The 16505-nt window shown below is 43.3% G+C and overlaps 1 protein-coding gene across 1 annotated transcript in view; it reads left to right on the top strand.

Moving 5' to 3' along the window:
- CCDC13 (coiled-coil domain containing 13) overlaps nt 1-16505 on the top strand; it is a 29205-nt gene that overhangs the window by 9709 nt on the left and 2991 nt on the right. Inside the window, exons 5-14 of the mRNA XM_032680558.1 lie at nt 1395-1481; nt 1735-1851; nt 2404-2508; nt 3722-3886; nt 5677-5853; nt 7333-7524; nt 8320-8435; nt 10319-10402; nt 11208-11336; nt 13661-13820. Of these exons, the coding sequence (XP_032536449.1) occupies nt 1395-1481; nt 1735-1851; nt 2404-2508; nt 3722-3886; nt 5677-5853; nt 7333-7524; nt 8320-8435; nt 10319-10402; nt 11208-11336; nt 13661-13820 (1332 nt within the window). The remainder of the gene's footprint in view (nt 1-1394; nt 1482-1734; nt 1852-2403; nt 2509-3721; nt 3887-5676; nt 5854-7332; nt 7525-8319; nt 8436-10318; nt 10403-11207; nt 11337-13660; nt 13821-16505) is intronic.

Here is a 16505-nt window from a genome sequence, read left to right as displayed (position 1 = left end):
CATTTTCAAGAAACAATAATTATTTATCAAAGCAGAGATGGACATTTTATATATGAACAAATCTGTCCCCGGACACCAGGAAAATCCAAATAAAAACTAAATACAATAACGTGCCTCATGTGAGGTGAACCACAATGTGACCCCTACTGAAACTGTGCTCTGGTCCATGGTTTGTATTTTCTCCACCTAATTTGGGGTGTCTCTCCTCTAAATTAATGGTGACTGGCTGAGTTTGTGGGTTTTACTTGTTCAGTAGAACTCTGTGAAAATATAAAAGATGGGTAAAATTAAAGCAATATTGGACAGTGGGAGGTATTTATCAAAAATGTTGAGTGATAGACAGAAAACACTGTTATTTTATGTATTTTTAGCTCTTTGCTTGCATGAAAACTGAGTGTTTTAACATGATTATGTTCCCCCAAACAGAATGGAAGGTGTGGCCATTGAGCAATCACTTGGCAAGGGGTGCTGCATGTAAGCAAAGGCTGCAGAGGGATGTTTGCAGAAAACTTCCATAGAATTTGGACCAAAAGCTGCCAAATCCAGCTGAAATTCCTCATTCTCAGCCCACTGACTACAAGAGTTTATGAGCTGGATAGAAAGGGTGGCCCTAACCCACAAGAAGGGGTGATTTTAGAGCTCTGTGTTTCCCCAGATGCCACTTTAATGAAAAAGCTGTTCTTTTGTTCAGGCAAATAATTGAGATTTTCCACCCACCTCAAAGAATGAAGTCCCAACCCTTTTAAAGTAACACTTCCTGGCCTCTCCAACTCCAAATTCCTGCACTCCCATCCAGTAAGAAGTCTTTGCAACCTCAGCATAGGTCTTGATTCAGGGCAGAGGGGGCTGTATGTCTGCCTTCCTTTGCTGTGATGAGCAATAGGGGACATATTCTTTATTCTTCATGGGCTAAAAAATGCTACCTTAGAGCTATCAGCTAAAGAAAAAGAGCCTTAACACCGTTAAATCTCAGCTGTAGGGCATCAGGTAGTCATTTCTACTTTTATATTCCTCTGGTGAGCAGCATATGTGCTTTTTATGAAATATCCTGGTCTGGGCAGGATTTACATTTATGTATATAAACACTAATTTTATGTATCTATGGCGATAAAATGCCCCAGGAATCTCTATGCTTGAAATCTGATCCCATCTCACCAAGTCAGAGACATTTGTTGAAGTTATTCCACAATAAAATAACCCGTGACTCTTTGGGAAGCATTTCAGGGAAAAAAAATTCTTTCCTACTGACTGTGTTTAAAAACAGGAGGAAATTAATTATTTTTTATAGAGTTAGTAAACATCCATATTTTAATTTTTTACTTATTAACACCCCACAGAGGGATGCTCTTCACTGTATCCATTGTACAATAACAATGTTTGGGGTTTTTTTCCAGCTACAGGCAGCTGTAGAAAAAATACATTCCCTTGGTGGTGGTGGTGGAATCAAGGAATCAACTCTGAAGATGCTGGAAGAAAACTTGGTATGAATTGTAACTGAAGAGAGGAAATCAGAAGCTGATACTCAGTGGAGTCCTTTCCTTAGGACAAGGATGTGTCCCTGTCACCAGTTTTGTGACCATGTTCAGTTTATGCTTCCTGAATACCCCAAAAATCAGGGAGGAAACGGGTCTGGAAGGACAGATTCTGTGATCCTGATAAATGTGTGGTTCTTAATCACTTCAGTTTTTTCCCCTGAGGATTCTGTTCTTACCGAGTACATTCTTCTCTTCACAGGCTGAAAGTCCAGAGGTGAAAGCACTGCAAGAAAAATTAAACACAGCCAACTTTAAAGCCATGGAATATCGGAACCAGCTCCAGTCCTCCAGACAGGAACTGAAGATGACCCAAAAGGTACCGTTTCAGGATGCATTTAAATTATCATTTAATTATGTGTTTGGTTTTAATACGTGTTTCGGTCCCATGGAAATCAGTGGGATTAAAGACTGCTGGAAATAAAGCACGTGTTCAAACAGTTTGTTGGAGTGACATCCAGAATAACCTTTCCCTCTTTGATTCAGGATGGATTTAAGTGTTTCTATGTGCTCTGTTTCCCCTGGTTTCCTTAGTTTGTGTAAGAGACCTGCAATGCAGATCAGAGTAGAGAGTATGGTCCTAAAAATAGAACTCTGCTGACCTTTTTATAAATAATTTAAATGCTCTCCATACTAAGTTTAGCTGTGTCAGAATTGTGCAAGGGAGTTTGGCTCAATTCCTGATGGCAAGGATGTGTATTTAGACAAATTTAGGCAAATAAATGCCCTATTTAATTATGGTTAAATATTCATTATATAAAAAATAACGGCGTATATTGAAAACTGTTAGCAATGCTTGTGTTTACTGCTAGAGAGAGCCCCAACACTTCTATTCAAGCCTCACTGTTGGTGTTAATCCCCTTTTTCACAGCTCTTGGCAAATGAAATTGGGGAAGATGTGAATATTCAAAGTCTCTTGGCCAATTCTGGCAGCTGGCGTGGACGGGCCCAGCAGATCCTCGTTCTCCAAAACAAGGTGAGTGAAGACTCTGGGTGGTGCCACCTCAGCTGGAAGCTGGAATTCTCTTTCTAAATATGGATATCACCTCAATTTAAGGTAAAGGTACTGTTAATTCTTCATTAATTCTTAAAATCTACAGTAATTACTCTATTGCAACCATGCAAGCTTGGGTATTTAACTGGGAATCTTTCACATCTGTGTGAAAGGAGTGAGTTGAGTGACCCTGGAGAGCTGTGGCAGCTGAGCTAAAATCCCAGGGTGTTCTGAAGGTGCCTCCCTCCACTTAGAACAGAAGGAGCCCTGTCAGTGTCTGTGCTCTGACTTAGACACCTTTGTTCAGTGCCTAAAGTCAGATGGGAAGAATTGAGGCCAGATAAGATTTTCAAGTTGCTCCTTAGGGAGCTTCAGTAAAATCTTTAACTCCTGAATCTTCTGAAGGGCTGAAATGTCAGCTGGAGACAGGGAGGCAGCTTTGTCTGCATCTAAATAAAACTTCTCTCAGGCAATTTGATACATAATTTTCCTACTTTTCTGCTATTTAATTATATGCCATCAAACTGTGATTTCTGCACTCTGGTTGACTGGGGTTGTTAACCTCTGCTTTCCCTTGATTAAATCACATTTCTTTCTGTTCTACCCCCTGCCTGGGGTTCATCTGAAGACTGTACATACTGTTCTCTGCTCTAATGCAGAGACTTCTTTCTGAGACAGTCTCTTCAGGCCCCTTTTGTAGTCAGTGGGGATCTTGTAAATACAGTCACTGGATCAAAAGTGAGGCAGGTCCATCTTATCTTGGATCACACCTCCAGAGCAGGCAGAGGAACTGAGCTGTGGCAGTACCCAATTCCTTCTGCTGACTATAAAAGGAGTCTGCAGTGAGTAGGTGACAAGCAGGGGCTGAGTTCACTTGCCTACACACATTTCAGATGCTCTGGAGTGTCTGCCTGGCCTCCACATGTGGCTCCAAAAAGCCACAGATCTCCCACGTGTCCCGAGTCAACCAGAGGTCTGGTGTCATATCTCCTTCCTGCACAGATGCCCTAAAATCTGCATGTTTTATTAGCAGCTGCATTTAAATTTGAAAGACCAGACACTGCTCTATGGTAGTTAATAATATCAGGAATTAATATGAGAATACACTCTGAGTTGTCTTTGATTGTGTCCCTTTGGTGCTGGACCACTGTGCTCCTGACAAACCCCTGGATGAGTCACCATTATTGTCCCCTAGGTTCGAGAGCTGGAGAGTAAGTTGGGTCAAAACAAGACCAGAAGATCAGTGATGGACATTGATGAGGAATTCCTGGCCCTTGAGGATCCAAGGAAGTTGTCAGCCCAGGAGAAGCACTTGCTGAAGCTTCGCAACTTGGAGAAAGAAAAGAAAGAAGCTTTGGAGGTAAAAACCTGTGAACCAACAGAGTCCTGTTTGGGGGTGTTCTGTGTAATAATTTGCCTTACAGGGTGTGTTACACCATATCCAGAGACCATCTCACAAACCCACCTGGTCTGCTGGAGGAAGTTCTGCCACACTCCACAGACAAGCCCTGCTAGAGCTACATCCAAATTCCAGAGTGTCCTTCTGGCCCTTGGCCAGGTGTGCATTCCTCATGCAGTGTTAAAAACAAACATCACACAGCACCTACAGGATGGACAGGGGAGCAGACCCAGCCAGAATGGATTTAGGAGGGGCAGGTCCTGCCTGACCAACCTGATCTCCTTTTATGACCAGGTGACCCTCCTGGTGGATGAGGGGAAGGCTGTGGATGTGTCTGCCTGGACTTCAGCAAAGCCCTGGACACCATCTCCCATGGCACACTCCTGGAAAAACTGCAGCCACAGCCTGGACAGGGGCACTCTCTGCTGGGTTGGGAACTGGCTGATGGCCAGTTCTTAACTGGTGGGAAATGGTGCTGCATCCAGTTGGGATCTGGTCACTAGTGGTGTCTCCAGGGATCACTGCTGGTCCCAGTCCTGTTTATTGATGATCTGGATGAGGGGATTGAGTCCACCATCAGCAAATTTGCAGATGACTCCAAGCTGGGGGGGAGTTTCCATCTGCTGGAGGGCAGGAGGGCTCTGCAGAGAGACCTGGACAGGCTGGATAAATGGGCTGAATGCAATGATCTGAGGTTTAACAAGGCCAAGTGCCCAGTCCTGCACTTTGGCCACAACAACCCCCGGCAGCACCACAGAGGGGCTGGAGAGCGATCAGGAGGAGAGGGACCTGGGGTTTCTAATCAACAGGAAGCTGAACATGGGCTCAGGTGTGCCCAGGTGGCCAAGAAGGCCAATGGATCCTGGCCTGGATCAGGAACAGTGTGGCAGCAGGAGCAGGGAAGTGATTCTGCCCCCGGACTCAGCACTGGTGAGGCCACCCCTGGAGTGCTGTGTCCAGCTCTGGGCCCTCAGCTCAGGAAGGACATGGAGGGGCTGGAGCACGTCCAGAGAAGAGCAACAAGGCTGGGGAAGGGACTGGAGCACAATTCCCATGAGGAGAGGCTGACGGAGCTGGGGTTGTTCAGCCTGGAGAGGAGGAGGCTCAGGAGAGACCTCCTCACTCTCTGCAACTCCCTGCCAGGAGGGGGAAGTTGGGGGGGGGGGTTGATCTCTTCTCCCAGGAACCAGCAGTAGGACAAGAGGGCTTGGCCTCAAGCTGTGCCAGGGGAAGTTTAGGTTGGATATTGGGAAGAAATGTTTTCCAGAGAGAGTGCTCAGCCATTGGAATGGGCTGCCCAGGGAGGGGGTGGAGTCACCATCCCTGGAAGTGTTTAAGCAGAGCCTGGATGTGGCATCAGTGCCATGGGCTGGGTGACAGGGTGGTGTTGGGTCACGAGTTGGGTCATGGCTCATGATCTCAGGGGTCTTTTCCAACCTGGTTGATTCCGTGATCCCCCTCACACTTCCTCCATCCATGTGGCTCTGGGTTTCTCCATTTGAACAGAATAAAGTTGAGAATCAACCTAAGCCACTTGGATTCCTGAGCAGACAGACCCCTTTTTGATGCTGGCGAGCAGCAGTGTTTACAATTCCTATTTCCTTAGGGGTGATACAATATGCCAGTCCCATTTTTTAGATTTCTTTAAGATTCTACCAGGTAATGTGTGATTCTTTCTGCTCCCCAGAGCAGCTGGGGCCTGGTGATGGGTTACAACTGTCATGTCCTGTGGTGTGTTTGCATCCCTGCAGAAACTGGCCGGGGAACACCGCGCTCTCCAAAACAGCCACGAGGAAGTGAACAAAAAACTTGATGCAACAAAAGCCAGGAACAAAATCCTGTGTGGTGAACTGAAAATCCTGAAGGCACAGGTTGTAACCTTGCTGGAGAAAGGAAAACACGACGATGAGCTCATAGATGCCTTGCTGGTATGGTCTGACTTTATCTGTTGGTCCCAGCCCTCTTTCTGTAAGTGGTGAAACATGGTGTCATTCAATGACACAGACAACCTTGGGGGATACAGGAGCCTGATGAATCCAGCTGTGACAGCCAGAGGTTTCCTAGTCAGCTAAAGCCCTTCTGCATTTTAGGTCAGGTCATGTAAAGGCTGCAAGACAGCACCAGGTGTGACAGTTGCAGTCAAAACTTGCAAGGATTGGAAGAAATATTTTGCAGAAGGATTGAAATAGGATTTGTCTTGTAGGTAGAGGAAGAGCTTCATTCCTGACCCATGGAGATGGACTGTATTGTCTGTTCTACTTTCAGCTCCATTGGTAGATTATTTTTTCCTTTCGAATGCCTGCAGTTTTGCAAGATTTCCTTTCTTTGTAACACGGCTTTCATTTGTTGTGTTAAACAGCCCAAAACACACAAGCTGAACCATGAATTTTAAACCATGTGCACATTCATTTGCAGCAGCTGAAGCTGAGGGGGTTTGGCCCCTTCAAAACCAAGAGTTTCAGCAGACTCAAGGTGCTGAAAAAGAAATAAATGGCTGTTGTCATGGTATTGCAGGGTTCTTTAGTTCTGCCATGGTTCTAAATAGCCTTCCCCAATTAAAATAGTAAAAAAAAAATATATATATTAGAGAATATGCCAGTTCTTAGCAGGGTTAGTTCTGTGCTTCCTGATCCAGCTCCTCACCAGTTTCAAACCACTTGGATTTCCTTGCTTCTGTGCACAGGTTTTAGCTAAGGCGTGTTTATAACTGAGAAAGAATTCACCCTTCTCACACCAGGCACTGTGAGGAGCTTGGGTGCTGAGCAGCAGGTTAGAGGAGCCAAATAACAGTTGTCATTTTTGCCAGGTCTGAGCATTCTCACTAAAATTATTGCAGAAAGATGCAAGTTTATTTGGGAAGGGATGGTTAATCTGTTTTATCCCTTATATCAAGGATGTACTTTCCTTGCAGTTTGTTGGCCTGACAGAACAAACTGTCTGACAGGTATTAGATTTGTCAGTGTGAAAGAAAACCTCCAAAACTCACTGGTGAAGCAGCCTGAACTCATGGCTGTCACCTCACAGTACCCTCATCTTTTAATGTCACTGTCACACAGTCTGATCATGGGCTAATTTCACAAAAAGCACATTGAAATCTTGACTTTCATCCAGTTTATGAAAAATTAATTCACCTTCTTTGTCCAAGGCTTGCTCTGTTTTCTGTTACACTGAGTAGCAAAGCTGCTACTGAATCAATGAGCTGCAAATTGAATCTCTCAGTTGCTCAGGTCAACACAACAAATCAAACTCCTAGAGCAGCACTGGTGAAACCAGTGTGCTCCCACCAAGGAATGGGTTTGGCAGGGCAGGAGCTTGTCCTGCCATTCCTAAATGGAGATTTGTTTGGATGATGTAAATAATCATGGTGTACAAAACGAAGATCTCACTCGTCGTTTCTATTTTATCAGAGCCAGCAGAAGGAAATGCAGGAGATCTTAAAGGACCTGAGCCAGAAGGAGGATGAGAACAAGGAGTCTTGGAAAATAGGGCAGATGTTGAACAATGAGACTGAGGAACAAAGCTGCCTCATAGAGCACCTCAGGGAGCTGGTGGCAAAGGTTAAAAAGATGGAAGAGGCGATTGGGAAACTCACACTTCAGGTAGGAGAACAAATGAACCAGAAAAGCAACCTGTGTCATCATTTTAGATCTAGATCCTTGTTGTCTGAGGTGCTACCTCGAGACAGTCCTACTGACAGTCTCTCCTGGTGGAATAATAAAGCAGGAATCCTCTTTTGTAACTCCTCAGTTTCTTTCCTGTTAGTACATAACTTTTCTTCAAGCTGTTTAAGCAGCAAGAAACCATAGAAATATCAATCCCATCCACAAGTGGCTCCATGTCAAGACTGTCACTTGGCTGACAGCAAGGGCTGGGGCTCCAGTGGGGAGCTCTCAGTGTTCACAATCCTTGGCTGCTAAAAGAAGGAAGCAAACAAATATGTTAAACCAACATCAGCAGGCTGCTGATCCTACAGTCAGGTTTTATTAATACTTAGGCATCCAATTCCCAGTGATCTAAAACACTCATAGGGTTTTATGGTGAGATTGTGAATCTGCCAAATACCTCAGTAATGGGGGCTGGAACATTGAACCCAGGATAAAACCTGGGTTAGGGACACAAACCAGCTGTGCTGGCAGTGGTGGTGCCACACTGTGGGTTCTCCAGTGCCACTGTGCACCCTGATTTCATGGGAAACTGCACTTCTCTTTACTGACTCTTGCTCTGTTTTCATCCTGCAATGGATAGAAATGAAAGAAAAGCTTCTGAGGAGGTCCTGTAAATCAAAAGCTCTGGCATGCTTTTAGCAATAATTATAGGCTGCTGATTAGGCATTGATGCAGCTATTTGCCTTTGAACTGTGTAATTGGTTTTATAACCTGCTCCAACATTAACAGAAGGAATCTGCCCATCAAGGGGAGAGTTCAGGAGCTGCTGATACACCACCTTCTGAGCACTCTGAGGCACCTCTGGCACCAGGCAGCAGTGAGGTTGCAAGGACTGACTCTGCCCGGTAAGAAGACCCCAAATGTCAACGTTTAAATTTGTTGGGAGTAATTCAGCAGCCTGGTTTTCCCAGGCAGTTTTATGAAACCACAAGTGCTTCATGCCAGCAGCTGTAGCAGCCTGTTTACAGTATATGGGAATCTCTAATCACATTATCTCTTGGACTTTTGTCCTGGAACAGAGAAGGATATACAGACTTGCAGGCATTACTAGATTTGGCATGATGATAGTGCAGCTAATTCCTTCTCTCCAGCTCAGATAATGTTTATGTGGTCAGCTTAAGTGCCTGGGAGTCTTTCTCTCTTATGAGAAACGGGGCTTCTAATGAGGAGACTTCTGTGAGCAGGGTGGTGAATTAAAACAAAATACCATTTTAGGTAAGCACTAAATCACTGGTGCACTATTTAAATCAATAAATACACTTTGAGTAGAATTTACATGCAGCAATGTTGAAAACACACCACATCATTTGTTCTTAACAAACCCCCTTTTTAAAGCTTGGTTGAGGACTGTGTAAATTACACTAATCTTAAAACAGCAATAAATCTGATTTTTGTTTACACTGATGTAACTCTGGGTCACTCTGGCTGTGTAAAGATATCAAAGCAAGTTATATCCTTTCCTGTTAAAGTGCTGGGTTTGTTGCTAAAGAGTTCATGGTCTAATTGACAATGAGGATTTGAGACTGGTCTTAGGGGGACAGAGGAAATCTTTCATCAAGTTGCAACTGATTTTGTCTCTGTCACGTTATTTTAGACCCTGAATTTGGCTTTAAAATTGTCAGCTGTATCCCTGAGTCTAATGGAATATTACCATAAAATCCAAGAAAAATTCTATTTAAACATCCTTAATTTGAAAGTTTCTGCTTCTCCATTGTTGTGCCATTCAACATTTATCCTCCCACTTCTAACTCTGCAGAAGTTGTTGTGCTCTGATGGAGCAAACCTATATTTTATCCCCCCCCTTTTTTTTTTTTTTTTTTTACTTCATATGTTTGCTGATGGTAAGCAGGAAAAGGAGGTTGGGTAATGGCTTTGCAGAAGCCACTAAGTGCAGTGCATAAATTATTGCCTGTGGACGTGGCTAAAGGCCCTGCCATGGAAAGAGCTGACGTGTCAGGTGGGCAATGAATGATCCTGAAAGCTGTGAGAGCTCTTAATAACTTGGTCAGCAAGGCTCACTCCTTCCATTAACTTTAATATGCTGATGAACTCTCTATTCTGTTTTACTGGAGTGAATCATCTTTTCCTATCAGGAAAGATGAAATGAAAAATGCTATAAATAGGAGCTGAAGCCCTTCGGAGATGGTGAAGTAAAAAATCTGCATTTTTAGACTGGGCCAAGTCTGTCATTATCAATTTGATTTTAGGGTTAACCACTCCTGGCCTAGGAGGCAGCTCTGCCTGTTCCTCAATATTAAGGCTTTATCCTCTTGTTAGCTGCAGCCTAAAGACAAGGAAACCTGGGCTAAGCCTACAGGGACTTGCCTTTAGGCAGCTGAGCTCATACTGAGAAAACAAGCACACACCAAAATTTGATGTCCCAAACACACATATCATTGGGTATAAAACTCATCCAGAGTGGAAGTGATACTCCAGTGTGATCAGTTCACTCTGACACATCTTCATGAGGGTTTTCACAGAGCAGAAGGGTTCAGAAAAGTATATTTTTAAAGGGCATTTGGAAATGCAAGTTGTGGACCTTGTTGCAGAGCAGGAGTTCATCTGGTTGTGGAAGTATGTGACATAAAAACACAATCAGAGGAGCACAGTCACCTGGGTGAAGGTGTGAGCTGGGAGTGCTCTTCCCTACAAGGCAGGAATAACCACAGACACTGGGAAATGACAGGAGTTCTTGGAATACTGCCTGACAAAGCTTTTCTCCCCTCAGCACAGTGTCCAGGATGGGCCACATGCTTGTGGAATCAGCAGCCACGAGGCCTTCCCTTCTTAGGGATGGCATCTCACCTGCAGGGTAAGGATATGAACTTCATCTTCAGCAAGAGCAGTATCCCACCACACTCCACAAGCTGCTGGAAAGCCTTGTCCTTTTCTGCCTTGTTTCTGGAAGAAATAGCTCCTTTTACCATCTATCCTACCTGATGCTGCCCAAGAGCTCTGGCACAGGCTCTAACATCTTCTTGCTATCTTAATTTTTTAATTGATTGCTGGTTTGACACCACATAAATCCATTTTTTCCCCATTTTTACTCCCAACCACCAAGATTCCTCTTGTTTTTTTGTTCTGAAGGAGATACTCCTGAGTGCAGAGAGGTCAGAGAAGTAATGAAATGCATAATAATGGGATACATGGGAAAACTGCCCCTTCCTTTCATCATATGTTGGGCACAAGAACAGCCATTGTAGTAGTGCTGCCTGAAGCCTTTCAGAGGGAGAAAATCAATAGCAGGGTATTTAATAGCTGAGTGTAGCACTTTGGAGATAGAATCCTCTTTGGCAGGAGCAGTGGGAGGAGAGTCAGGGATAATGAATTGATCAGAGGTGGAAGTTTGGGGTTTGGGGGTGATGGGAAGGGGAAGCATCCTGGAAACCCCTTTCTAATGAAACTCACAGGGGCTTTATTTCCAAATATTTCTGTTCTATTTATTATAGTCCAGACATTGCTGCTGGGGGGGGGGGACAGGGTAGCGAGCCTGGCTCTGCCTTCTGGCTGAACCTTCAGACAAGTGTATTTGGATATGGTTTTCAAATCCTGCCTTTGTTTCTTTTCTTTCATTTCTGGAATGGGAAACAGCCTCTCTGTGCTTGTGCTGCTTTCAGGCTCCCTGGCACCGACATTCCAGAGGGGAAGGTGCTGCAGACACAGACCCCGGAGCACAGGGCTCTGTGCCAGGCTGCTGAGGTGGAGAGGGACAGGATCCTGGCACTGATGACTGTGCTGCAGAAAAGGTAGAGCCTGATCCTGCCTGTCCTTTGTGGGATCCTGTGATTTGGGAACACTCAGAGTCTCTAACATGCAGCACAGCACATGGGTACAGTGGGATCCTTTCCTTAAATAGGGGCTTTTACATTTTTTTTTTTTCTGCTCAATTTTCCCTGCCTGGCTGATGATTCATTTCTTTTATTATCCTTTTAGAACAAAGGGCAGAAAAAAACAGAGCCATCTTCAAGCTTGCTGCACCAAGACAAAACTAGCATTCCTGTATTTATACATTCATGGAATTATTTAGGCAGCAACATTATTCATCAGTAGTAAATACTGTAATTATAGTTATAATCTGACTTATGTTCCAAAGCTTCTCCCATTCTTTTTAAGTTTCACTGTATACTTTCCTAAATTAATTTCTTCTGGTTTAACTGAAGCAAAGCATTGATTTTTATTTGAAATTTCATTTTCTATTATTTAGTTTGATGTAAGATGATATTAAAAGCCAGCTATGTTTTAGGTGGACAAGGGAAGCAAGGTCTTTTCTCTTTGGACACCTTTCAGCTACTGCTATTTTTTTTTTTTTGCCCCCCCCCCCCAGTTAGGGAATGTGTGTTATTTTGATTCCCAAATCTGTATTCTAAAATAGGAAGCATATTTTTGTCTGTGTGTTTGTTAATACAATAAGCACAGTTTGCTCACTTGCTTTATTTGACAGTGGTTATCATTCTCACTTGTCTAACTTTTACCCTGTGTGATTAATCACAGAAAAAAATCCATATATATATTTTTAAGAACCTTGGAAAAGATGCTTTTGAGGGCTAAACCCTGCAAATACATGGTGGGAAAATCTTTTCCATGTTTGTAAGCCCAGTGACTTTAACAGAGCTTTGCAATCAGATACAAGGATGGAGGTGTGATGGGTGAGATGGGGCCAGCACCACTGTGGGATAAGGAAGAAGAGAGCTGATGAAATGCACAGTAATATGCACCATAGACTGATGATTCAGCAGCTCCACAGTTATCACACATTTATCAAGCAGGTAACATAAATTTCGTGAGACTGTGTGCAATAACTCTTGGATAATATAGCACCCAGTCAGATTTCAACATCAATATATGTAAAAAAAACCCAAATAAATCAGGCATTCCTCCTTTTCCCTCCCTTTTTGGAGTGTAACAAAGCTCAGGTAACACAGATAATACTGAAATCAGGAGAAGGGCACAGGGGAGGGTGAAAAGTGGGATTTTTCTACAGCATTTTGGCTTAAGTTATTCATGTTGGCAAATTATGTAATTAAAAAAACAAGTAATCTTGTCATTTTTCCTCCTCTTTTTGTCTAATGTGGATGCTATAGGAGCACCTGGTCAGATGAAAATTCGGTGAATTCAGAGCCACTGAGAGAAATAAAACATCTCATGGCACATCCCCAGCCTGGGAATTCACTGCCACAGGAGGTCGAGTCCTGCCTGGACCTGGATTTTTAAGACAGTGATATAATTTTATTATAGTTGTAATATTTATTTTTTTTCTTTTTAGTTATGTCAGCTGGGAGTGAAATAAACTAATCCAGTCTCTTGGTTCAGAGAGTAATCAGCATCCCCTGTGGGCTCAGGAAGGGAATTCTTTTCTTCTGCGCGTTGCAATGAGACAATTTGTGTTTCTCTCCGGCTTTAAACTCCTTTAAAGCACTTGCTGTCAGTCACTGCCCCACGAGATGCACCAGTGACTGTGTCTGTGGGTGCACATTAGATTCCTGTAGTTATTTTCTAACATGTGTGGGGTGGATAGAGGCAGTTTGCTCCCCTGTGCTGCTCTGCAGAGTGAACCATCCGTTTCTTTTCCACTCACTCCCTTCCACGGCCAAGTTTATTAAAAGCAACATCAAGTTCCTTTTCTTCCCTGCAGATAACTGACACAAACCAGTTAAATGCTGCACAGTGCTTCTATAAACTGTTTTCCTTCCAGATTTTCCCAGAGTGCTTAAAAAAATGCTGTTTGTTATTCCTGTACTGAAAGATCCCTCTTCAGCGATCCGCAGCTTTCCCGCTCATCCCAGTGGTGAACTCACACAAGTTAAGGGATCTGCGGGATCTAAGCAACTTCCAGTTACAAACCCATTATTTCTAACTGTCCACATCAGTTAATTCTGTTTTGCATGTTTGGAAGATGTCATATGAAACAATTTCACTGGGATTTCTGCCTTTGGATGCATGGAAAACTCTTTTCCCTCTGTTGGGAGCTTTGCAGCGTGAAGCAGGATTCAGCAACAGGACTGATTTGACAAAGATTTGACATAAATAAGCTGAACTCCCTTTTTTTTTTTTTTTTTTGTTTGCCTGTCAGGGTGGAGGAAAGCAGCAGTAAAGTCTGGGAAGCTGAGAAGAGGCTTCAGGAACAGCAGTGGCAAAGTGTCGTTTTGGAGCAGGAGCCTGAAAAGCTGCAAACGGATCGAGGGAAAAACACAACAGGACAGAAACCACCCCTGAGGAGCAGAACAGGTGAGGTGGAACGCTCAGCCACAACTCTGCCCCCCATTTCACCTCTGTGTTAGCAGACAGCAACAACATTTGGGCTCCATCTGTCAAACCCAGACAAGGGCCTGACCTTGCACGTGGTGCCCGGGACCTGCCCAGATCCAGTGGAACAACACAGGAGGGAAAATCCCGGCCCCTCTTAATTCAGGAGGGGTTTTGCAACAGATTGGAGTGGGAACAGGATTTTTGCAACGTGGGGTGACAGTCTCCAGACCAAAGACTTGCTCCCTTTGCTCCCTGTGCTTCTGTGCTCCCTTTGCTCTTCTGCCTGAGGGATCCAGCTGAAGGTTAAGAGCAGGATTAAAGGACGCATCCCAATTTAAGGTCTGTCAGTGCCCATGAAAAACTAGTGCTGGTGATGAAGTAATTAGATCTGGTGTAATTTATTATCCTGTGAACGTGATAATCTCCTGCTATAAATATGAAAACCTCACTGGCATAGTTAAAGGAGAAGAATTCGTGGTGGATGTTAAAATTTTTATTTCCCTGATCAGGTCCTTTTAGTGCTTAAGGACTCTGATTCTGTAAAGTGTCTAAACCAATAAAATGGCACATATTCTTAAGGAAACTTTTCCAGTGGTTTGCCTTTTAATGTCCATTTTCGTGAAGTAAAAAAGGCTTTAAATGCCAGGAGATGAACAGCAGGAAGGGGAATTTCAATTGGGCAAATGTTGGGGTGGTGTCAGGCTGAGTTAGGGTGACCAGAGGGACCACAATCTTTATCCTGAATGAGGACTAAGTGCTTCAAACCAACTCCTCTCTGTAAAACATTCCTTAGAGCAGGATTGTTGTGCCCTTAGAAAAGGCTCCAGCCCACACTGATTCATTCTCATGTGTTTTCCTGTGAGCACTAATTTTTTAGAGTTGCCTTACCTGTATTAACTGAGAGCCTGAGAGCAGAAAAATTTAGATCCCCATAGAAACCAAGGGTCTAAAAGTGCTGTGGCCTCTTGGATCCAGGACATTCCTCTTGGTAAGAGAGCAGTGCTGGGCCTCACAGAAGTCATATCATGGGATGCCCTTTGTGATTCCCAGGAGGATTTGGAGGTGAGAGGCTTTGGAGCTCTACAGATGCCCAAAGGAAGAAATCAGGGTGTGTGTAGGAGAGATTTGTGGGAATACAGCTCTCAGTGATACACTTTTTCCTGATTAAACAGCATAGGAGCATTTTGGTGCTGTCTTTTGGAGAATTTAACTGAGTTTTTGAGTGCTCAGACTTTTGTACAACCTGGTGAAGGGTTGATGTGTTGTTCTGTTGTCACACATGTGCTCCATGTAGATTTTTCCTTGCAACCTCCAAGAGATAAAGGGATAAACTTTGAGGTCCTGAGCCATTTTGGTCAAGTTGTTGTGCTGTAATAAGGTAATTCACCTCTGGTAGTTGGCATTTCACAGCCAGAGGAAGCAGCAGCTCTTAGCAGTGTGACAGATTCTCTCTCACTGAATATTTAGTTCATTAATCTTCTCTGCTTAAGGACTAAAAGCAAAAGTAGAAAAGGATTGGCAGTAAGACTAATAAGAAGAAATCCTCTCTAAATCCATAAGATGAGTAGGTAACAATCTGCTTCACTACCCTGCTTTGATGAGAGCTCAGCCCCTTGTGATGTGCCAAAACTTTCTGGAGTTTGTACAAAAACTGAGTCTGCAAGTCTGTAATTCACCTCTTCAGAAGAGCATGGGGGTTATCTGAATGCTTTCATGGCAGAGAGTTGAGGAAATAAGAAGAAATGAAAAGCTTGAATATAAAATAGAGACTAGAAAACCTGCTAATTAACATCACAGTTTCTTTTCTTTCTGAAAGTGCCAAATTAGAGAGAGCTGATCTAATTGCTAATCTAATGTTTCTAGTCTCTCCAGTTCAAGGGAAGTAGATAATGATGCTAAGTAGGTAGAAACAACCCAGTTGTGTTTTAAAATTATTCAGGCTTTTCACTTTCCATGTTTGTTTTTTTTTTACCTGTCTTATCCAAATTCCAAATTATCAAAGAATTATCCCAGAGGAGGACAGGTAAGTAACAGCAGGTTTTCCTCAGCCCTGTAAAACACAGCCCCAAGATCAAAAGCATTTCTTGGTTACACAGCACAGCCTTTTCTTCTCCTTTGTTTTTGTCAGAGCTCAGGAGTCTCCAACCAGCTCCTTTTAGATATTCCACATTTAGTGTTCTAATACCAAACTTACTTATTTGAAGAGATTTGATGTTCTGAGGGATATGAATTTGGAAAAGTGATACAGCAGTGCACCAAAACAGCAACACAAGCACAAAACAGCAGTTGCAATGCACAGTAGAATCACAGTGTTTTGGCTTCTCCAGTCCCAGTAGTAAATTTTGAATCATATTTTTTGAATTATATTTTCTCTATAACCCTGAAAAAAGTTTCTGTGTCCCCTTGAAATGACAGGAGGGTCGTTTGTCCACCCCATCTTTGGGGTGGACAATCCTAAATAAATTTAGAACCTTAGTTTGAAGCACACACTGAAGTACATTTAACTTGTGTTTATGCTGAGGGTCAAAGTGCTTTACAAAAGCTCTTTCAAAATGAGCCATGTGCAAACGTTGTCACAGACACTCAGGAAGCAACAGTTGTCAGCATCTGAAACACAATTACAAGGTTAACATCAAAATAATCCTTTTCAGCTGTTCCTTGTCACTTAT

The sequence above is a fragment of the Chiroxiphia lanceolata genome, chromosome 1, assembly GCF_009829145.1.
Source record: "Chiroxiphia lanceolata isolate bChiLan1 chromosome 1, bChiLan1.pri, whole genome shotgun sequence".
NCBI classification, from domain to species: Eukaryota; Metazoa; Chordata; class Aves; order Passeriformes; family Pipridae; genus Chiroxiphia; species Chiroxiphia lanceolata.
Note: the sequence above shows the minus strand (reverse complement) of the source record. Positions and strands in the feature narration are given on the sequence as shown.